This window comes from Salvelinus sp. IW2-2015, linkage group LG32, assembly GCF_002910315.2.
Source record: "Salvelinus sp. IW2-2015 linkage group LG32, ASM291031v2, whole genome shotgun sequence".
NCBI classification, from domain to species: Eukaryota; Metazoa; Chordata; class Actinopteri; order Salmoniformes; family Salmonidae; genus Salvelinus; species Salvelinus sp. IW2-2015.
Window position 1 is genome coordinate 23,392,817 of NC_036871.1, and position 24,581 is coordinate 23,417,397.

The 24,581-nt window shown below is 42.2% G+C and overlaps 1 protein-coding gene across 1 annotated transcript; it reads left to right on the forward strand.

The window, feature by feature from the left end:
* On the forward strand, window positions 1-18,218 carry LOC111956305 (WW domain binding protein VOPP1). The gene is made up of 3 exons (XM_023976758.3): window positions 1-7; window positions 15,881-16,011; window positions 16,978-18,218. The coding sequence occupies exons 2-3, from the start codon at window positions 15,891-15,893 to the stop codon at window positions 17,175-17,177; spliced, it is 321 nt and encodes a 106-aa protein (XP_023832526.1). The 5' UTR covers window positions 1-7; window positions 15,881-15,890; the 3' UTR covers window positions 17,178-18,218.
* Window positions 18,219-24,581: the final 6,363 nt, after the last annotated feature.

A 24,581-nucleotide genomic window follows, 5' to 3' on the forward strand; every position in this document is an offset into this window, starting at 1 on the left:
ACTTCTGGTGAGTTCCCCCAAGACTAGCCTGCCAGTTAGCTTCTCATCCTACTCTATTTAATATACTCCCTCCTTCCTCCTACTCCCCTCCATGCTCTATCTCTCTCTTTTCTCTTTGTCTCTCTCGCTTTCTCTCTCCTTACTCTCTCGCTCGCACTCTCCTCTCGCCCCTCTTCTCTCCTCTGTCTCTACCCAACTTAGCCCCTGTATGTATTGTGTGCATTTATGCATAAGCCACTGGTTTGTTCATGGAGTTTATGGTCCTATGGGAGCACCTTTGTTTTTGCTTAGACCCTGCCCCTCACGTGATTTGTCTCAGACTTTTATCTCAGTACTGTGCATATGAGAACTTCCATTTGTCTGAATGTGTTTTGAGAGGGTTATTGGATGACTGTACTGTTTGTACAAAAGCCTTCTCTCTCAGTATATCTAGATGCTGGTGATTGTAATTAAAGCTTCCGCTCTCTCTGTGCGTGTGTGTGTGTGTGTGTGTGTGTGTGTGTGTGTGTGTGTGTGTTGTGTGTGTGTGTGTGTGTGTGTGTGTGTGTGTGTGTGTGTGTGTGTGTGTGTGTGTGTGTGTGTGTGTGTGTGTGTGTGTGTGGTGTGTGTGTGTGTTAGATGCCGGTCGTATGAGGACCTGTTGTGGGACGCGGTGCTGTGTCCGAGTCTCTCCATCCAGAGACTATGTACTTCTGGTGAGTACCTCCAAGACTAGCCTGCCAGTCTAGCTTCTCATCCTACTCTATTTAATATACTCCCTCCTTCCTCCTACTCCCCTCCATGCTCTATCTCTCTCTTTTCTCTTTGTCTCTCTCGCTTTCTCTCTCTTACTCTCTCRCTCGCACTCTCTCTCTCGCCCCTCTTCTCTCTCTGTCTCTACCCAACTTAGCCCCTGTATGTACTTGTGTGCATTTATGCATAAGCCACTGGTTTGTTCATGGAGTTTATGGTCCTATGGGAGCACCTTTGTTTTTGCTTAGACCATGCCCCTCACGTGAGGGTTTCTTGCTGCAGCTTAGAATAGCTACGCTGGCTCACAGTGAAATGCTTCCCACTGGGCACAGACGTCAATTCAACATCGTTGGGTCAATGTAATTTCATTGTGGAAACAACATTGATTGACCAGCGTGTGCCAAGTGGGTTGATTGTTATGACATGATCTTAATATGCAATTCAGTCATTGTAGAAACTGCTCTGTGCATGCATTAGGGCTGTCCCGACTGAAACAAAGCTTGGTCGACCAAGAATCGTCTGTTCTTTCACCAATCGATTGGTCGACATTTTAAACGTATATTTTCCATATATTGACACATCGTATGTGTTTTAATCAAATCAACAATATTCACTGAGCTTGTCTGATGCTTTAAGCACACAGTTTGATTAAATAATGAAGACACACAAATGACTAGCAATTGATTTGATAGTGCTGGGCCAGGCTAAGATTTGCTGCGCTGTGTTAAAAAAACAAACATGGAGTGACTCTGACTAGCATCCAGTTGTCTCTTTCTCCTCCCTCCTGCAGCGAACACCACAGAACATCAAAGTGTTTATTGCGCTGTCCATGTTGCTGAAGGTGCAACATAATTAAAGCTATTTCTGACTGAAAAGTTATGTTTCCGAAATCCCTAATTTGTTTAGGAAAAACATTCCCTATTCCCTCAACCCGTGCTCTCTTTAGACCAAAGACCTATTCGCACAGAACTAGTATTACTAGAGAACGTTGGTTATATAATTATTAATCCAGAATGTCAGTTATTCCAGAGGATGATTCGGACAGGATTCATTTTTTTCAAACTGCTCCCTGTAATTCTTAATTTTTTCCCAATAAATTGGCAGTTAGGACGCAAGCCTGGAGGTTTTTATTCTAGGCGTGAATATATAGTATTTCAACATGTCCAGGTGATAGGTCACAGATAGATAACTCGAGCTTGGTTCGCAAGTTTCTAAACCATACCAAACCATCTTTCCTATAGTGTTGCCATAATATTTGAATTGAGGAAGTGTGATCATAATCATTAGGATATTTTAGTGATCCACAGTACGTCCTAAAACTAATTCCGTCCGAATAAGGCACAATAAGGCTTGACCTATAGCCAGGGCCGGTCTTTGCCATTCTGCCGCCATAGGCAAGACCAACAAATGCATCCCCCTGCAAAACTAGAATAGTCCCAGTAAGCAAAATTAAGTTGAAAAGATGTCTAAAATACGTATTTTCCAGACATTGAAGTTAGGTTCAATTTGGGTTCTGAATGAAGGGTGAAAGGTATTTTCTGTATGTTCAAATGTATATTTTCTAGGATGCTGAAAAGAAAAATATGTACTTTCCAGACGTAAAAATTTGGTTCATTTTCRGTTCTGAATGAAGGTTGAAAATACTTATTTTACGGATGTTGAAAATACGTCCTTTACAGACGTTGAAAATGGGGGGGGGTTGAAATCAGGCTCATATTTGGTTCTGAATGAAAGTTGAAAATATGTAATATATAGATGTCTATGTTTAGACCAAAAACCAATGTCAGTGGATGTGGAAATCAAGGCCGGTCTGGAACTGCACCAAGAAAAGATGTCCAAAAGGCGTCGGTGTTGGTCCATGTTTACTGAGGCGTAGCCTACAGTGTTGACTGAAATTWAATTTTATGAATGCCCATCTATGTGGTAAGCCTACCATTTGTAAAACACCAAAAAACTAAAACTGGACAATACCAAAAAAAAACATCCAAAAGATGTCTGCTTGTGCTTACTAGGTTGTAGCCTACCATGTCGGCCCAAGGGCATTTTATGGATGCCCATCCATGTGGTAGGCCCACCGTTTGTAAAACAGGCCATTGCTTTGGCTTTATTTGTCCTGATTCCTGTGACTAATCAATTTGACTATTTATGCACTGAGTATCAGTTACCCAACTTTATCAGGATTTATCGTGAGCCTATTCGCAATGTGTTTACACAGCGGGTAATGCAGAAGCAAATTTTTCTCGCTGTAATCAGCTTGTCAAAAWWWTTTACAGAAACAAACTTGAAAYCACTGATCATTCACCCCATTGTGGTGTTTCACAATGGGGTGAAACACCTGGACAACAGTGATTGTCCATTCCATAATGTCCATTTTACTTTGGCCTGTTCTGATTTTAGGATATGTTGTTTGTTAACATGACAGTTCACATTTTATTTGATTATGCCCACATAGGTTAGGCTGTTTGATCTGAGAAACCTGCATGATGTAAAAAGTGGCCCTTCTCATTACATTGTCATACATTTTATCTCCGGCCTGTAGGCTTCAGAAAAGGCCACACTCTTTATACCATATCCAATATCTGATACATTTTAAAAATATTTTTATTTCACCTTTATTTAACCAGGTAGGCCAGTTGAGAACAAGTTCTCATTTACAACTGCGACTTGGCCAAGATAAACCAAAGCAGTGCGACAAAAACAAAAACACAGAGTTACACATSGGATAAACAAACGTACAGTCAATAACACACTAGAAAAATCTGTATACAGTGTGTGCAAATTAAGTAAGGAGGTAAGGCAATAAATAAGTAATTACAATTTAGCAATTAACACTGGAGTGATAGATGTGCAGATGAGGATGTGCAAGTAGAAATACCGGTGTGCAAAAGAACAGAAAAACAAAATCAAATAAGGGGATGAGGTAGGTAGTTGGATGGGCTATTTACAGATTGTCTGTGTACAGCTGCAGTGATCGGTAAGCTGCTCTGACAGCTGATGCTTAAAGTTAGTGAGGGAGATTTAAGTCTCCAACTTCAGCGATTTTTGCAATTCGTTGCAGTCATTGGCAGCAGAGAACTGGAAGGAAAGGCGGCCAAATGAGGTGTTGGCTTTGGGGATGACCTGTGAAATATACCTGCTGGAGCGCTTGCTATGGGTGGGTGTTGCTATGGTGACCAGTGAGCTGATATAAGGCGGAGCTTTACCTAGCAAAGACTTATAGATGACCTGGATACAGTGGGTGTGGCTACGAATATGTAGCGAGGACCAGCCAACGAGAGCATACAGGTCGCAGTGGTGGGTAGTATATGGAGATTTGGTGACAAAACGGATGGCACTGTGAGAGACTGCATCCAATTAACTGAGTAGAGTGTTGGAGGCTATTTTGTAAATGACATCCCCGAAGTCAAGGATCGGTAGGATAGTCAGTTTTACGGGGGTATGTTTGGCAGCATGAGTGAAGGAGGCTTTGTTGCGAAATAGGAAGCCGATTCTAGATTTAATTGTGCATCGGAGATTCTTAATATGAGTCTGGAAGGAGAGTTTACAGTCTAGCCAGACACCTAGGTATTTGTAGTTGTCCACATATTCTAAGTCCGAGCCGTCCAGAGTAGTGATGCTAGTTGGGCGGGCGGGTGTGGGCAGCGATCGGTTGAAGAGCATGCATTTAGTTTTTACTAGCATTTAAGAGCAGTTGGTGGCCACGGAAGTAGTGTTGTATGGCATTGAAGCTTGTTTGGAGGTTTGTTAACACAGTGTCCAAAGAAGGGCTAGATGTATACAGAATGGTGTCGTCTGCGTAGAGGTGGATCAAAGAATCACCCACATCAAGAGCGACRTCATTGATATATAACAGAGAAAAGAGTCGGCCCGAGGATTGAACCCTGTGGCACCCTCATAGAGACCGCCAGAGGTCCGGACAACAGGCCCTCCGATTTGACACACTGAACTCTATCTGAGAAGTAGTTAGTGAACCAGGCGAGGCAGTCATTAAAGAAACAAAGTCTGCCGATAAGAATACGGTGATTGACAGAGTCGAAAGCCTTGGCCAGGTCGATGAAGATGGCTGCACAGTACTGTCTTTTATAGATGGCGGTTATGATATCGTTTAGTACCTTGAGTGTGGCTGAGATGCACCCGTGACCAGCTCGGAAACCGGATTGCACASTGGAGAAGGTACGGTGGGATTCAAAATGGTTGGTGATCTGTTTGTTAACTTGGCTTTCGAAGACTTTAGAAAGGCAGGGCAGGATGGATATAGGTCTGTAAMAGTTTCGGTCTAGAGTGTCTCCCCCTTTGAAGAGGGGGATGACCGCGGCCGCCTTCCAGTCTAGGAATCTCAGATGATACGAAAGAGAGGTTGAACAGGCTGGTAATAGGGGTTTCAACAATGGCGGCTGATAATTATAGGAAGAGAGTGTCCAGATTGTCTAGCCCAGCTGATTTGTAGGGATCCAGATTTTGCAGCTCTTTCAGAACATCAGCATCAGCTGTCTGAATTTGGGTGAAGGAGAAGCGGGRGGGGGGGTCATAGGCCAGTTTCTGCGGGGTTGCAGAGTTGTTGTTGGCCGATGTTGGGGTAGCCATGTGGAAAGCATGGCCAGCCGTAGAGAAATGCTWATTGAAATTCTCGATTATCGGGGGCCTCCTGAATGGCGCTGTGGTCTAAGGCGCTGCAGCGCCACTAGAAATTCTGGGTTCGAGTCCAGGCTCTGTCGCAGCCRGYCGCGACCGGGAGACCCATGGGGCGGCGCACAATTGGCCCAGCGTCGTCCGGGTTAGGGGAGGGCTTGGCCGGCAGGGATATCCTTGTCTCATCGCGCACTAGCGACTCCTGTGGCGGGCCGGGCGCAGTGCATGCTGACACGGTCGCCAGGTGTACGGTGTTTCCTCTGACACATTGGTGCGGCTGGCTTCCGGGTTGGATGGGCAATGTGTCAAGAAGCAGTGCGGCTTGGTTGGGTTGTGTTTGGAGGACGCATGGCTCTCGACCTTCGTCTCTCCCGAGTCCGTACAGGAGTTGCAGCGATGAGACAAGACTGTAACTACTACCAATTGGATTCCACGAAATTGGGGAGAAAAAGGGGCAACAAAAAAAAGAAATTCGCAATTATCGTGGATTTATCGTTTCCTAGCCTCAGTGCAGTGGGCAGCTGGGAGGAGGTGCTCTCATTCTCCATGGGCTTTACAGTGTCCCAAAACTTTTTGGAATTAGTGCTGCAGGATGCAAATTTCTGTTTGAAAAGCTAGCCTTTGCTTTTCTAAGCGACTGTGTATATTGGTTCCTGACTTCCCTGAAAAGTTGCATATCACGGGGACTATTCGATGCTAGTGCAGTCCGCCACAGGATGTTTTTGTGCTGGTCAATGGCAGTCAAGTCTGGAGTGAACCAAGGGCTATATCTGTTCAAATTATTTTTAAAGGGGCATGCTTATTTAAGATGGTGAGGAAAGCATTTTTAAAGAACAACCAGGCATCCTCTACAGACGGGATGAGGTCAATATCCTTCCAGGATACCCGGGCCAGGTTGTTTGACCATGGACCCATAACGGACGCAGGCAATGAGGCAGTGATCACTGAGATCCTGGTTGAAAACAGCAGAGGTGTATTTAGAGGGCAAGTTGGTCAGGATGATATCTATGAGGGTGCCCGTGTTTATGGATTTAGTTTTTTTTGTACCTGGTAGGTTCCTTGATAATTTGTGTGAGATTGAGGGCATCTAGTTTAAATTGTTGGACGGCCGGGGTGTTAAGCATATCYCAGTTTAGGTCACCTAAACACCTAAACAGTACGAACTCTGAAGATAGATGGGGGGCAATCAATTCACATTTGGTGTCCAGGGCACAGCTGGGAGCTGAGGGGGGTCTAAAACAAGCGGCAACAGTGAGAGACTTATTTCTGGAGAGATGGATTTGGGCATATACCTGGATAGTATGACAGAACTCTGCAGGCTATCTCAGCAGTAGTTGCAACTCYGCCCTCTTTAGCAGTTCTATCTTCAAACCGGTCAAACTGATGTCATTTGGACATTTTGCACAGAAAATYGTTCAATTTTTTGGGTAGAGTTATTGCATTCTCTCCCCGGTCCCTAAACGTCTTTGCTCCGCGAAAGTAGAGATGAGAGAGAAAAACTTTACTGATGTCAACTATATATCCTGAACAAAAATATAAACGCAACATGTAAAGTGTTGATCCCATGTTTCATGAGCTGAAATTAAAGATCCCAGAAATGTGAGCATTTTTCCTTTGCAAACATAATCCATCCACCTGACAGGTGTAGCATATCAAGAAGCTGATTAAACAGCATGATCATTATACAGGTGCTCTTGTGTTGGGGACAATAAAAGGCCACTCTAAAATGTGCAGTTTTGTCACGAAACACAATGCCACAGATGTCTCAAGTTTTGAGGGAGTAGGCAATTGGCATGCTGACTGCAGGAATGTCCACCAGAGCTGTTGCCAGAGAATTTATGTTCATTTCTCCACCATAAACCGCCTCCAACGTCGTCTTAGAGAATTTGGCAGTACGTCCAACCGGACAAAAATTCACAGACCACATGTAACCAGGCCAGGCCAGGACCTCCAAACCGGCTTCTTCACCTGCGGGATCGTCTGAGACCAGCCGCCCGAACAGCTGATGAAACTGAGGATTATTTCTATATGTAAAAAAGCCCATTAGTGTGGAAAAACACATTCTGATTAGCTGGACMTGGCTCCCCTCACAGGCCCACCCATGGCTTCCCTCCTGCCCAGCCATGTGAAATCCATAGATAACCATGGATTAGGGCCTAATGAATTTATTGCAATTGACTGATTTCCTTATATGAACTGTAACTCAGTAAAATCTTGAAATGTTTGCATGTTTCGTTTATATTTTTGTTCATCCTAGATTGAAGCATTCATTCTATTGATTTATGATATTTGTAATGAACACGAGGGGAGACAGACAGTTGGTGTTTTATTTGTAAAGGACCACAGGAGGAGGCAGGTAGCTGGGTCCAGGGGCAGGCAGATGGTCATACACAGGGGGTCCAAAAAGGCAACAGTACAGGCAGGGAAAAGGCTATTAACGTCATCCGGGAGATCAGGCAATAGGTTGATAACAGGAAAACCGATAAGCTAAGGTACAGGCAGGGAATAGGCAAAAGGCGTCATTAGTGATGTATGCAAAAACTATCATACACGGGAGGTTTGAATTACAGGAAAAACAGAGCGCCAACTAGAAGTGTGTCACAAAACAAACAATACCTCACAATGATGCATACAGGTGTGTGAACAGGTGATCAGAATTCAGGTGATTGGGATCTGGAGTGAGCTGCGTCCAGGGGATCTAGTGTTTGAGATTGTTAGCGGGAAGCAGACGTACCAATATTCTGGTGAGCTAGGGTTTATTTAGTCTTCTATGGAAACATATAATGACAAGAGAAGCTACATGTATCTAATTATAGACAAGTTGACTAAGAAATAGCCTACCAAAATGTCTGATTTTATAAACAGAAACTTATACTGATTGTACAAAACATTAGGAACACCTTCCTAATATTGAGTTGCACCCCCTTTTGCCCTCAGAACAGTCTCAATTTTTGGGCCATGGACTACAAGGTGTTGAAAGCATGCTGGCTCATGTTGACTCTAATGCTTCCCACAGTTGTGTCAAGTTCGCTGGATGTCCTTTGGGTGGTGGACCATTCTTAATACACACGGGAAACTGTTGAGCATGAAAAACCCAGCAGAATTGTAGTTCTTGACATACTCAAACTGGTGCGCCTGGCACCTACTACCATACCCCGTTCAAAGGGACTTAAATCTATTGTCTTGCCCATTCATGGAGGGGTTATTAGCAATTACAAGCGGGTGCGGGTGAACAAACTAGTGCATGACTGTTCATGCTTCAGCGTAGAGGTTCATCTTGACTTTAGTTTGTTCTTTAGTTCAGTACACCTGTTTGAGAGAAAGGTCCTTATACTATATTTTTAACAACAAATCCTTCACCTCAAATCAAATGTTGTTATCACATGCTTCGTAAAACAACAGGTGTCAACTAACAATGAAATGCTTACTTATGTTACCTTCCCAACAATGCAGAGAGAAATAATAGAACAATTATAGCATGAGAACTAAATACACAATGAGTGGGCTAACGATAACTTGGCTTTATACACTGAGGACCAGTACCGAGTCGATGTGCAGGGGTATGAGGTAATTGAGGTAGATATAGTACCTTCAGAAAGTATTCACACATTTTGTTTTTACAAATTGGGATTAAAATGGATTGACTTGTCATTTTTGATCAACCAAAAATACTATAACGTCAAAGTTGAAGAGATTTCTAACATTTATAAAAAATGTATGAAAAATGAAACACTAATATATCTTGAGGAGATAAGTATTCATCCCCTTTAGACAATATATGTTAAACACCTTTGGCAGCGATTACAGCTGTGAGTCTTTTTGGGTAAGTCTCTAATAGCTATGCACACCTACAATATTTGCCCATTACTCCTTTAAAAATTATTCAAGCTCTGTCAAGTTGGTTGTTGATCATTGCTAGAAAGCCATTTTCAAGTCTTGCCATAGATTTTCAAACGGGTTTCAGACAGAACTGTAATTAGGACACTCAGGAACATTAAACATCATCTTGGTAAGCAACCCCAGTGTAGATTTGGCCTTGTGTTTTAGGTTATTGTCCTGCTGAAAGGTGAATTCATCTCCCAGTGTCGGTTGGAAAGAAGACTGAACCAGATTTTCCTGTAGGATTTTGCCTGTGCTTATCTGTATTCTGTTTATTTTTATCAACAACAAAAAACTCCCTATTCCTTGCCGATGACAAGCATACCCATAACATGATGCAGCCACCACCATGCTTGAAAGTATGAAGAGTGGTACTCAGTGATGGGTTGTGTGGGATTTTCCCCAAACATAATGCTTTGTATTCAGGACAAAAAGTTAATTTCTTTGCCAATTTTCTTTGCTGTATTACTTACAGTAAGTGCCTTGTAAACAGGATGCATGTTTTGAATTTTTTTAAATTCTGTACAAGCTTCCTTCTTTTCACTCTGACATTTAGGTTAGTATTGTGGAATAACCGCAATGTTGTTGATCCATCCTCAGCTTTCCCATTTCACAACCATTAAACTCTGTAACTGTTTTAAAATCACCATTGGCCTCATGGTGAAATCCCTGAGCAGTTTCCTTTTTCTCCAGCAACTGACTTAAGAAGGACGCCGGTATCTTTGTAGTGACTGGGTGTATTGATACACCATCCAAAGCCTAATTAATAACTTCACCATGCTCAATATTTTTTTAACACACATCTACCAAATTCACTACTTGATTGAGCGACCTTACAGATAATTGTGTGTGGTACAGAGATGGGGTAGTCATTAAAAAATCATGTTAACCAATATTATTGAACACAGAATGAGTTCATGCAACTTATGGGATTTTTTAAGCACATTTATTCCCCTGAACTTGTTTAGGCTTGCCATAACAAAGGGTTTGAATATTTATTGACTCAAGACATTTAATATTTTAATTTTTTATGAATTTCCCTAAAATTCTACAAACAAAATTCCACTTTGACATTATGGGGTATTGTGTGTAGATAAGTGGCACAAAATCTAAATGTAATCCATTTTAAATTCAGGCTGTAACCCAACAAAATCTGGAAAAGTAAAGGGGTGTGAATACTTTCTGAAGGCACTGTATGTACATATACAGTGGATACAGAAAGTCACCACCCCCTTTCAAAATGTTCACTTTTTGTTGCCTTACAGCCTGAAATGAAACACATAAAATCTTTATTTACACACAGTAACCCACAATATCCTGGTAAATCATTTTTTTATTTGAAAATTAATTAAAATTAAAACAACAAAATACCCTATTTGGATAAGTGAACACGACCCTGAGGTAATACTTGGTGGAACCACATTTTGCTTGAATTACAGCCATGAGTCTCTTTGTATACGTCTCTACTAACTTTGCACACATAGACTGTGCAATATTTGTCCATTCTTCCTTGCAGAATTGTTCAAGCTCAGTCTAATTGCATGGTGACTGCTCATGGACTGCACTCTTTAAGTCATTTATGTCGGGGCTCTGACTAGACCACTCAAGGACATTCAAGGCTGCAGGTTCTCCTCAAGAATCTGTCGGTATTTTTCACTGTCCATTTTCCCTTTTATCCTGACAAGTGCTCCAGCCCCTGCTGAAGAGAAACAACCCCACAACAGGATGCTGCCACCGCCTTGCTTTACTGTAGGCATGGTGTTCTTTGGGTGGAAAGATGTATTGGGTTTTCATCAGACATATCGTTTTGCGTTCACGCCAAAAAGTTACATTTTGGTCTCATCTGACAACAGCACCTTTTGCCACTTGGCCTTGGAATCTACAAAGTGCTTTTTGGCAAAGCTCAAACAAGACTTAATGTGGCTTTTTTTGAGTAGTGTTTTTTTTCTTGCCACCCTCCCATAGAAGCCAGATTTGTGGAGCGCTTGTGATATTGTGGTCATATGCACACATTGACCAGTCTTTGCCAAATAGGCCTGAAGCTCCTTCAAAGTCGCCATTGGCTTCTTGGCAGCCTCTCTGATCAGTCTCCTCCTTGCCCGGTCATCCAGTTTGTAGGGACGGACTGATCTATGCAGGGTTTGGGTGGTGCCATACGCCTTCCACTTCTTAATAATGGTCTTAACTGTGCTCCAAGGGACAAAGCCTTTGAAATCTTTTTATATCCATCCCCTGACTTGTGCCTTTCCACAAATTTATCTCGTAGATCTTTTGAAAGTACCTTTCCACCCATAGTGGATTATTTGCTTTGAATTGCGCTACTAAGCAGTGGAGTCCTCTATGAACAACTGCTTTAATTCTGAACTAAACAAAGTCACTACTATCATAGATGGAAGCCAATTAGCTTGATTTGTTCACTTATCCAAATAGTGTATTTTATTGTTTTACTTGTAATTCATTTTCAGAAATGTTATTTTTTTATTWWTTTTTTTCACTTGGATATGGTGGGTTACTGTGTGTAAATAAAGCCGGAAAAAGTCAAATTTGATGTGTTTTCATTTCAGGCTGTAAGGCAACAAAAGGTGAACATTTTGAAAGGGGTGGTGACTTTCTATACCCACTGTAGGTAGGGGTAAAGTGACTAGGCAATAGGATAGATAATAAGCAGTAGCAGCAGCGTATGTGATGACTTAAAGTTGTTTCAAAAGGGGATCAATGCAGATAGTCCGGGTAGCTATTTGGTTAACTATTTAGCAACAATATGGTTTTGGTGTAGAAGCTGTTCAGGGTCCTGTTGGTTCCAGACTTGGTGCATCGGTACCGCTTGCCGTGCGGTAGCAGAGAGAATAGTCTATGACTTGGTTGGCTGGAGTCTTTGACAATTTCTAGGACCTTCCTCTGACGACGCCTGATAAAGAGGTCCTGGATGGCAGGGAGCTCCGCCCCAGTGATGTACTGGGCCGCACGCATTACCCTCAGTAACGCCTTGCTGTCGGATGCCAAGCAGTTGCCATACCAAGCGGTGATGCAGCTAGTCAAGATGCCCTCCCTGGTGCAGCTGTGGAACCTTTTGAGGATCTGAGGGCCCATGCCAATTCTGTTCAGCCTCCTGAGGGGGAAGAGGCATTCTCCTGCCTTGTTCATGACTGTGTTGGGGTGTGTGAACCATGTCAATTCCTTAGTGATGTGGACACAGAGGAACTTGAAGCTCTTGACCCTCTCCACTACAGCCCTGTCGATGGGGATTGTAGTGTGCTCGGCCCTACATTTCCTGTAGTCAACGATCAGCTCCTTTGTCTTGCTGACGTTGAAGGAAAGGTTGTTGTCCTGGCACCACACTGCCAGGTCACTAACCTCCTCCCTATAGGCTGTCTCATCGTTGTCRGTGATCAGGCCTACCACCCTCTTGTCATCAGCAAACTTAATGATGGTGTTGGAGTTTTGCGCGACCACGCAGTCATGGGTGAACAGGGAGTACAGGAGGGGACTAAGCACACACCCGAGGGGCCACCGTGTTGATGACCAGCGTAGCGGATGTGTTGTTGCCCACCTTCACCACCTGGAGGAGGCGGTCAGGAAGTCCAAGATCCAGTTGCAGAGGGAGGTGTTCAGTCCCAGGGTCCTGAGCTTATTGATGAGCTTGGAGGGCACTATGGTGTTGAACGCTGAGCTGTAGTCAATCAACAGCAATCTCACATAGGTGTTCCTCTTATCCAGGTGGGAGAGGGCTGTCTGGAGTGCAATAGAGATTGCGTCATCTGTGGATCTGTTTGGGCAGTATGCGAATTTGAGTGTGTTCAGGGTGTCTGGGATAATGATGTTGATGTGAGCCTTGACCAGCCTTTCAAAGAATTTCATGGCTACAGATGTTAGTACTCTGTGGCAATAATCATTTAGACAAGTTACCTTGGTGTTCTTGGGCACACCACAGGGACTATGGTGGTCWGCTTGAAACATGTAGGTATTACAGACTGGGTCCAGATTAGTGTTCCATTCCTTGAAAGTGGCAGCTCTAGCCTTTAGCTCAGTGCGGATGTTGCCTGTAATCCATGGCTTTGGGTTGAGACATGTACGATCACTGTGGGGACAATGTCGTTAATGCACTTATTAATGAAACCGGTGACTGATGTAGTAAACTCCTCAATGTTATCGGATGAATCCCGGACCATATTCCAGTCTGCTTGCGAAACAGTCCTACGGCTTAGCATCCGCTTCATCGGACCACTTCTGTATTGAGCTGGTAMTTCCTGTTTGAGTTTTTGCTTGTCAGCAGGAATCAGGAGGATAGAGTTATGGTCAGATTTGACATATGGAGGGCGAGGGAGATRGTTGTACGCATTTTGTTTGTGGTGTAATGGTGATCTAGAGTTTTGTCGCCTCTAGTTGCACAAGTGACATGCTGGTAAAAATTAGGTCAAATGGATTTCAGTTTCCCTGCGTTAAAATCACCGGTCACAAGAAGCTGCATATGCATTTTCAAGTTTGCTTATGGCACGTTGAGTGTGGACTTACTGCCAGCATCAGTTTGTGGTGGTAAATAGACAGCTACGAAAGATATAGATTAAAACTCTCTTGGTAAATACTATGGTCTGCAGCTTATAAGGAGGTATTCTCAGGTGAGCAAAAACTTGAGACTTCCTTAACATTAGAGATCATGCATCAGCTGTTGTTAACAAAGAGACACACACCTCCTCCCTTCGCTTTACCCAAAGCTGCCGTCCGGTCTAGACGATGCGTAGAAAAGCCAGCGAGATGTATATTATCCATGTCCCGTCTTTTCAATAGATTCAATAACACTATTCAATAACACTATTATAAGGACGTTTTGGAGACACAGAGCTGCTTTGAAATATACAGTACCAGTCAAAAGTTTGGACACACCTACTCATTCAAGGGTTTTTCTTTATTTTTACTATTTTCTACATTTAAGAATAATAGTGAATACATCAAAACTATGACATAACACATATGGAATCATGTAGTAACAAAAGAAGTGTTAAACAAATCAAAATATATTTTATATTTGAGATTCTTCAAAGTCGCCACCCTTTGCCTTGATGACAGCTTTGCACACTGTTGGCATTCTCTCAACCAGTTGAGGTAGTCACCTGGAATGCATTTAAATTAACAAGTGTACCTTGTTAAAAGTTAATTTGTGGAATTTCTTTCCTTCTTAATGCGTTTGAGTCAATCAGTTGTGTTTTGACAAGGTAGGGGTGGTATACAGAAGATATCCCTATTTGGCAAAGACCAAGCCCATATTATGGCAAGAACAGCTCAAATAAGCAAAGCGAAATGACAGTCCATCATTACTTTAAGACATGAAACTCAGTCAATCCGTAAAATGACAAGAACTTTAAAAGTTTCTTCAAGTGCAGTCGCAAAAAACAAAGCGCTATGATGAAACTGGCTCTCATGAGGACCACCACAGGAAAGGAAGACCCAGAGTTACCTATGCTGCAGAGGATAAGTTCATTAGAGTTAACTGCACCTCAGATTGCAGCCCAGAGTAACACATACATCTCAACATCAACTGTTCAGAGGAGACTGTGTGAATCAGGCCTTCATGGTCGAATTGCTGCAAAGAAACCACTACTAAAAGGACACMAATAATAATAAGAGATTGCTTGGGCCAAGAAACACGAGCAATGGACATTAGACCAGTGGAAATCTGTCCTTTGGTCTGATATTTTTGGTTCCAACCGCCGTGTCTTTGTGAGACGCAGAGGTGAATGGATTATCTCCGCCTGTATGGTTCCCATCGTGAAGCATGGAGGAGGAGCTTTGCTGGTGACACTGTCAGTGTTTCTGCAGCGATACGCCATCGCATCTGGTTTGTGCTTGGTGGGACTATCCTTTGTTTTTCAACAGGACMATGACCCAAAACACACCTCCAGGCTGTGTAAGGGCAATTTTACCAACAAGGAGAGTGATGGAGTGATGCATCAGAGGACCCGGCCTCCACAATCACCTAACCTCAACCCAATTGAGATGGTTTGGGATGAGTTGGACCGCAGAGTAAAGGAAAAGCAGCCAACAAGTGCTCAGTATATGTTCTTCAAGACTGTTGGAAAAGCATTCCAGGTGACTACCTCATGAAGCTGGTTGAGAGAATGCCAAGAGTGTGCAAAGCTGTCATCAAGGCAAAGGGTGGCTACTTTGAATAATCTAAAATATAACAAATATTTCGATTTGTTGAACACTTTTTGGGTTTTGATATCTTTTTTGATGTCTTCACTATTATTCTACAATGTAGAAAATAGTAAAAATAAAGAAAAACCCTTGAATGAGTAGGTGTTTCCAAGCTTTTGACTGGTACTGTACACGATTGTCCAATTTATATCGATACAGGGCTATTGGGATATTATTTTACTTGTGTAATAAGAGTCCAGACTGTCAAGGATGAACTCTCTAACGCCATTAAATTGAGCATATAAGGTCTTTCAAAGACTACCATTGATGTCAGAGGACTCGATGCATGGAGGTCTCTTTCCCTCGTAAGGTCAGAAAATCTTCCAGCTCTCTCTTTCTTTCATATATCTCATTCTGGCTGTAAGGCTATGTACATATTGCATTGGAGTTGACGGAGCTCGTATAAAGTTCTGAATAAACTTTCAAGTTTTGCTGTCTGTGTTTGCAGGCTACTGCTGATGATGGGCGTGTTGTTCTGCTGTGGGGCAGGGTTTTTCATCCGCAGACGCATGAACCCCTCCCCACTTCCTGAGGACACCTTCAATGTGTCATTCACCAGACACCCAATGACAGCTTCAGGTGAGTCACAGTCACACCAACCGCCTTGTGTCATGTTCTCTTCCTCCACTTCCTCCTCTTCATATCATACTTATACATCCAATCCCTCTCCCATTCTCCCTACCCTCACTATATATCCTATTTCTTTCCAAGTACACCTCCTTCATTTTCTCGTTCAACTCCCCACTCCCACATCCTCTCTCCAGATCTCCTTCAATTTATCTCCCACTCCCCCCCCATCTACTCATGTCCTTGTCGCCTTCTCATTTAATTGCTAACTATTCCACAGTAATTTATACACAGCAGTACAAAGGAACTTTTCTCAGTTTGCTCCAGTCCTCAGTAACTTCTGATATCGTAACAGATGGGACCTGTGTCTCTGATCTCATACAGTACAGTGATTGACTCTACTATTGATTCTGGAKCTGCGTTCCAAATGGCACCCTATTCCCTTCTCCTCTTTCTCTCATACACACACACTCTCCTCCAAGCCCCTGCAGTCACTGACCTGGAAATATTGGCATTAATATTTAATGTTCTGGCTCTGGAGGGAATTGGAGTGAAACATAATAGTGCTAATATTCCATATGTTATGTGTTGAGGTGTAAAATGTAATATGTTCTAGTTCAGTGCTGCACCATGGTCCATCCTTGTCCCTGAGTGGACCAATGGAAACTGAGCTGTTGGAGAGAAATGCTGCTTATTCATATTCATGCCTGTAACACATACTCTCTAAACCCAAACATCACTCATCATCACTCAAACATCACTCATGAACATCATCAGTTCAGCTTTCACTATAGCAGTCAGGAAATCTAGCAGTCACAATGCAGAAGTCTAGAGGATAGTGGTATTGTGTGTGTTGTGATCTGCCCTGTATTGCTGGCCCCGTTATTTACGTCAACATTACGAAACAAAATATGACAATACACCGTGCATAGATGGTGACCATGGTAAATTCCATTCATTTCTCTCTTTGTCCTCTAGGACTGCAGCAGCCCGGCATGCAAAACTATGGAGCCTCAGGAGGGATGATCCTCACCCCTACATACCCTATACAGGCCCATCCCCACCCGGTCCACCCCTCCCACATGGCAGCACCCTACCCACACCCTCCCCCTCCCGCCTACTGCAACCTCCCTCCTCCACCCTACGAACAGGTGCTGCAGGCCTCAGAAAAGAGGTAACCAGGAGGTAAAAGACATTGGAATTAATTAAATGATTTCAAACCCTTTAGAGTTCTCAACCCTGCCACAACTGACAGCAGAGATGGGTCACTGGGCCACGTTCGAGTAGAAAGCGAGTCTGGTATGGTAATGGAATAGCATCTCGATGGTAAAAACATCCATGCTCATTAAGGGCTGGTTTCCTGGACACAGATTAACCCTGATCCTGGACTAAAAAGCATGCATTGAAACATGTATTATAATAGCTTTTAGTCCGGGACTAGGCTTAATCTGTGTCTGAGAGCAGCCTCAGTTTGAATCACAATGGATCGGTCTCAGTGTTTGTTTTCATGTCACCTCTCTAAGATGTCGACCAGAGGTGAGACCCAATAGTATAAAACAGACATGGATCCAGACAGTTTGTCTATTAACAACTAGCCTGCCTGCATGGTGCTCTGTCAACAACACTGTGTCAGCTGGAAGAGCAGCATCTATCTGAGCATAACTCAGATCACCCACTCAGGATATAGGTATTATTGCCCACTATCTGTTATGTTTTTAATATCACTGCTGTCGGAGCATTTAGTATCACTAGTACAGATCAGCAGCCTAGTACAGATCAGTAGATTAGATCAGATCAGTAGCCTGTAATACTGTGGACATACTGTAGAAATACCAACTCTGTTTCCCTTTGTGGCCCTCAAAATGCATTTTGTGTATGTCTTTCAGTGGAGGCTGCGGAGGGGAGAACGGAGCAAATGGAATGGCATCAAACACATGGAAACCATGTTTGATGTATTTGATACCATTCCACTCAAGTCATTACCACGAGCCCGTTCTCCCCAATTGAGGTGCCACCAACCTCCTGTGATATCTTCTATATTTTATTAAAGTAGTGTAGCCAATAATCTATGCAATTTGCTAATGAATTCAGATGTAGATTGTGGTTGTTGTTTCTCACAATGTTTTCACGGTATCCTGAATTAGCATAGTACACAGTTAACATGTATCACCAGCTTGCCTAATAAAGTTTGGCTCTGGGGGAAGTGATTCATCTGGAAATGTATTGTGTTCCTTCCAAATGGTTCAAGATAATGTCACTACAATGCTCTGTACACAGATTCCAAATCTAATATTTCTCATCACAAGTTTCTAGTGTTCACTTTCCTCATTCAACAATAATACTAATACATTACTTTAAACCACCAGGTGTCAGTCAACATCTGTGTAACAGCTCTTTTATTCTGTACTCTGGAGGCAAGCTGTTGGGCTGTACCGATGTAGAACACAGACCATTGATTTCAGTATCACATTAGTTCACTCATTTCCAATGGATTTTCAATTTAAGTGGATGCCACACATCAAATCCTATAAATGAGTGTTTTGTACGCATCCTGCAGAGCTTTTTTAGTCAATTATTTAAAAAGCTTAAAACATGTTAAATTAACCCTTTGTTTATTTCCAACAACTGTTAATACAGAACTAAATTAAATTACTGTAAGCCACACTCGTTACCGAAGCGGTTCTCTGAATGGAGAACTACAGTGAGTGTACACTATAGACATTGCAAGCACTGACAGGCTGACTTTCTAGAGATGTATTTTCCTAGTGTGCAGCAGCAGCACAGCAACAGTCAGTGGCTCACAGGATTACTCTCTTCCCTGAATACAAAACCCTGAGGATATTAGCATAATGCCACCAATTGCTTAATGACGTGATTACATGCTATTTATCCAACATCCTGAATGTAATCCACCGACTCAAAATATTTGTTCACAGTAAGAGCTCTCTGTATCACAAGACACTGTTACACAATGATGCTCGGTAGTCCATACAACTTGTGTGTGTGTGCGCGCGTGTACCCGCACTACATGATTCACCTCATCCACTTTTAAACCTTACCTGAAAAATGTACTCTGACTGAGGCACCTTCAATCTAGATATACTGGTTTGATGCAAGTGCAATTTGCTCCGGGTCAATTCTCAGTTTTCTGAGAAAGCTATTGCTTCTCTATACAGTGGCTTGCGAAAGTATTCACACCCCTTCGCATTTTTCCTATTTTGTTGCCTTACAACCTGGAATTAAAATAGATTTTTTGGGGGTGTTTGTATCATTTGATTTACACAACATGCCTACCACTTTGAAGATGCAACATATTTCTTGTTTGTTTCACAATCAAAACTAAGACAAAAAAAAACAGAACTTGAGCGTGCATAACTATTCACCACCCCAAAGTCAATACTTTGTAGAGGCACCTTTTGCAGCAATTCTATAAGCTTGGCACATATAGCCACTGGGATTTTTGCCCATTCTTCAAGGCAAAACTGCTCCAGCTCCTTCAAGTTGGATGGGTTCCGCTGGTGTACAGCAATCTTTAAGTCATACCACAGATTCTCAATTGGATTGAGGTCTGGGCTTTGACTAGGCCATTCCAAGACTTAAATGTTTCCCCCTAAACCACTCAAGTGTTGCTTTAGCAGTATGCTTAGGGTCACTGTCCTGCTGGAAGGTGAACCTCCGTCCCATTCTCAAATCTCTGGAAGACTGAAGCAGGTTTCCCTCAAGAATTCCCCCGTATTTAGCGGCATCCATCATTCCTTCAATTCTGACCAGTTTCCCAGTCCCTGCTGATGAAAAACACCCCCACAGCATGATGCTGCCATCACCATGCTTCACTGTGAGGATGGTGTTCCCGGGGTGATGAGAGGTGTTGGGTTTGTGCCAGACATAGTGTTTTCCTTGATGTCCCAATAAGCTACATTTTAGTCTCATCTGACCAGAGTACCTTCTTCCATATTTTTGGGGAGTCTCCCACATGCCTTTTGGCAAACACCAAACGTGTTTGCTTATTTTTTTCTTTAAGCAATGGCTTTTTTCTGGCCACTCTTCCGTAAAGCCCACCTCTGTGGAGTGTACAGCTTAAAGTGGTCCTTTGGACAGATACTCCAATCTCCGCTGTGGAGTTTTTCAGCTCCTTCAGGGTTATCTTTGGTCTCTTTGTTGCCTCTCTGATTAATTCCCTCCTTAGCTGGTCCGTGAGTTTTGGTGGGCGGCCCTCTCTTGGCAAGTTTGTGGTGCCATATTCTTTCAATTTTTTAATAATGGATTTAATGGTGCTCCGTGGGATGTTCAAAGTTCCGGATATTTTTTTATAACCCAACCCTGATCTGTACTTATCCACAACTTCGTCCCTGACCTGTTTGGAGAGCTCCTTGGTCTTCATGTTGCCCTTTGCTTAGTGGTGTTGCAGACTCTGGGACCTTTCAGAACAGGGGTATATATACATTGAGATCATGTGACAGATCATGTGACACTTAAATAAAGTCCACCTGTGTGCAATCTAACTCATTGTGTGACTTCTGAAGGTAATTGGTTGCACCAGATCGTATTTAGGGACTTCATAGCAAAGGGGGGAATACATATGCACGCACCACTTTTCCGTTTTTTATTTATTTTTAAAACAAGTAATTATTTTCATTTCACTTCACCAATTTTGACTAATTTGTGTTTGTCCATTACATGAAATCCAAACAAAAATCCATTTAAATTACAGGTTAATGCAACAAAATAGGAAAAACACCAAGGGGGTGAATACTTTTGCAAGGCACTGTATTAAGTACTGCCCATTCAGCTACTGTATAATACAGACTAGAGTATAAAACGTGTATTTACTCATGCCTCAGGACAGCTGGCAGTGCAGTTGTGGGATGGCTATGTGTTTATTCATGTGTCGTCCTGCATCCTCCAGTACGTATAATATTACCCAGGTTAAAAAGGGAGTGATAATATTTTACATAGCTTATATTTTTCACTCTTGATGTACTCATGCCTTTTGGTGAGTTGATCCACTGTTACATGATTGAACAGAGATGGGCAGTATTTCTGTTACCGTACATGTTTTTGAAATACAAAATACTCAAGAGCAATTGAAATGTGTATTTCACTGGCCTGAACTACAATGCAATGTATTTTGTAATTAGTTACAATAAAACATACATTACTTTTCTATAATTTTTTTTATAGCGACTCACAATTTTGTGGCCCCCTATCACCCCAAATTTACTGCATTGGTATCGGAAGTGTGATGCCACTATGGTGTGATAAAAATGTCTGCTAAATGACAAATGTTGTGTGAAAATGAACATTTGCAAAGCACACTGGGTATTGTTCTAATGATCTCCATCCCCAAAACAATATAACTGATACTGAACAAAAATATTAACACAACATGCAACAATTAATGATTTTACTGGAGTTACAATTCATATAAGCAAATAGTAAATTGAAATAAATAAATTAGGACCTAATCTATGGATTTCACATGACTGGGCAGGGGCTCAGCCATGGGTGGGCCTGGGAGGGCATAGGCCCACCCACTGTGGAGCTAGGCCCAGCCAATCAGAAGGGCTTTATTACAGACAGAAATACTCATCTGTGGCATTGTCTTGTGACAAAACTGAACATTTTAGAGTAGCCTTTTATCATGCAGTTTAATCAGTTTCTTGATATGTCAGGTGGATATATTATCTTGGCAAAGAAGAAATGCGAACTTACAGGGATGTAAACAAATGTGTACAACATTTGAGAAATAAGCTTTTTTGTGCATGTGGAAAATTTCAGGGATCTTTTATTTCAGCTCATGAAACATGGGAGCAACATTTTACATGTTGCGTTGATATTTTAGTTTTTTGTACCAATTTTGATTGAAATTGGTTCAGTGGGGACTGAGGGAGCATAGGGCCCAGGGAACATAGGGTGGACCCCGCTGGGGAAGAGCACATGATGTGACAGAATTGACTTGCAGTCGATCAATTTGTCAAGGAGAACAGAGACCATCTGTTTGGCTTTTTTTTTAAACAAGGAATCTTGTCGCACAAAGTCTTATGAAAATTAAGTACATTTGTGGTATACAGTGCCGGAAAGTATTCAGACCCCTTGACTTTTTCCACTTTGTTACGTTACAGCCTTATTCTAAAATTGATTAAATAAAAAAAATCCTCAGCAATCTATACACAATACCCAATAATGACAAAGCGAAAACAGGTTGAGAAATTTTAGCAAATGTAGTACAAATAAAAAACAGATACCTTATTTACATAAGTATTCAGACCCTTGAGCTCAGGTGCATCCCGTTTTCATTGATCATCCTTGAGATGTTTCTATAACTTGGAGTCCACCTATGGTAAATTCAATTGATTGGACATGATTTGGAAAGGCACACACCTGTCTATATAAAAGGTCCCACAGTTGGCAGTGCATGTCAGAGCAAAAACCAAGCCATGAGGTCGAGGGAATTGTCCGTAGAGCTCCGAGACAGGATTGTTTTGAGACACAGGTCTGGGGAAGGGTACCAAAACATGTCTGCAGCATTGAAGGTCCTAAAGAACACAGTGGCCTCCATCATTCTTAAATGGAACCACCAAGACTCTTCCTAGAGCTTGCCACCAGGCCAAATTGAGCAATCGGGGGAGATGTCAGAGATGTGACCAAGAACCCAATGATCCCACTGACAGAGATCCAGAGTTCCTCTGTGATGGGAGAAACTTCCAGAAGGACAACCATCTCTGCAGCACTCCACCAATCAGGCATTTATGGTAGAGTGACCAGATGGATGCCACTCCTTGTTAAAAGGCACACGACAGCCCGCTTGGAGTTTGCCAAAAGGTACCTAAAGAATCTCAGACCATGAGAAACAAGATTCTCTGGTCTGATGAAACCAAGACTGAACTCTTTGGCCTGAATGCCAAGCGTCATGTCTGGAGGAAATGGTGGTGGCAGCATCATGCTGTGGGGATGTTTTTCTGCRGCAGGGACTGGGAGACTAGTCAGGATCGAGGGAAAGATGAACGGCGCAAAGTACAGAGAGAAGCTTGATGAAAACCTGCTCCAGAGTGCTCAGGACCTCAGACTGGGGTGATGGTTCACCTGCCAACAGGACAATGACCCTAAATAAACAGCCAAGACAACGCAGCCGTGGCTTTGGGACGAGTCTCTGAATGTCCTTGAGAGCCCAGCCAGCAGTGGTGGAAAAAGTACCCAATTGTCATACTTGAGTAAAAGTATAGATACCCTGATAGAAAGTTACTCAAGTAAAAGTGAAAGTCACTCAGTAAAATAGAAGTAAAAGTCTCAAATGATTTGGTTTTAAATATACTTAAGTATCAAAAGTAAATGTACTTGCTAAAATATACTTAAGTATAAAAAGTAGAAGTAAAAGTGTAAATCATTTCAAATTCCTTATATTAAGAAAAGCAGACAGCAACATTTTCTTGTTTTTTTTAAAAATGTACAGATAGCCAGGGGCACACTCCAACACTCAGACACTATTTACAAAAGCAAATGCATTTGTGTTAAGTGAGTCTACCAGACCATAGGCAGTAGGGATGGCCACGTGTTCTCTTGATAAGTGGTCTAGGCTGTATCACAACTGGCTGTGATTGGGAGTCCCATAGAGCGGAGCACAATTGGCCCAGCGTCGTCCGGGTTTGGCCGGTGTAGACCGTCATTGTAAATAAGAATTTGTTCTTAACTGACTTGCCTAGTTAAATAAAGGTTAAATAAAAAAATAAAAGATATATATAAAGATATGTATATAATAAGTGCGTCAATTTCACAATTTCCCTGTCCTGCTAAGCATTCAAAATGTAATGAGTACTTTGGGTTGTCAGGGAAAATGTATGGAGTGAAAAGTACAATATTTTCTTTAGGAATGTGGTAAAGTAAAAGTTGTAAAAAATATACATTGTAAAGTAAAGTACAGATACCCCCAAAAACTGCTTAAATAGTAGTACTTTATTTTTGACTTAAGTACTTTACACCACTGTCAGCCAGAGCCCGGACTTGAACCTGATCGAACATCTCTGTAGAGACCTGAAAATATTTGTGCAGCGACGCTCCCCATCCAACCTGACAGAGCTTGAGAGGATCTGCAGAGAAGAATGGGAGAAACTCCTCAAATACAGGTGTGCCAAACTTGTAGCATCATACCCAAGAAGAATCAAACGTGTAATCGCTGCCAAAGGTGCTTCAACAAAGTACTGAGTAAAAGGGTCTGAATTAGAGGTCGACCGATTATGATTYTTCAACGCCGATACCGATACCGATTATTGGAGGTCCAAAAAAAGCTGATACCGATTAATCAGCCGATTTTTTTATTTTTATTTGTAATAATGACAGTTACAACAATACTGAATGAACACTTATTTTAACTTAATATAATACATCAATAAAATCAATTTAGCCTCAAATAAATAATGAAACCTATTCAATTTGGTTTAAATAATGCAAAAACAAAGTGTTGGAGAAGAAAGTAAAAGTGCAATATGTGCCATGTAAGAAAGCTAACGTTTAAGTTCCTTGCTCAGAACATGAGAACATATGAAAGCTGGTGGTTCTTTTTAACATGAGTCTTCAATATTCCCAGG

Coding starts and splice junctions, on each gene's coding strand:
- LOC111956305 (XM_023976758.3), top strand. CDS start 15,891: ATGATGGGCGTGTTGTTCTGCTGTGGGGCAGGGTTTTTCATCCGCAGA. Junction 16,012..16,977: donor ACACCCAATGACAGCTTCAG/GTGAGTCACAGT, acceptor TTTGTCCTCTAG/GACTGCAGCAGCCCGGCATG.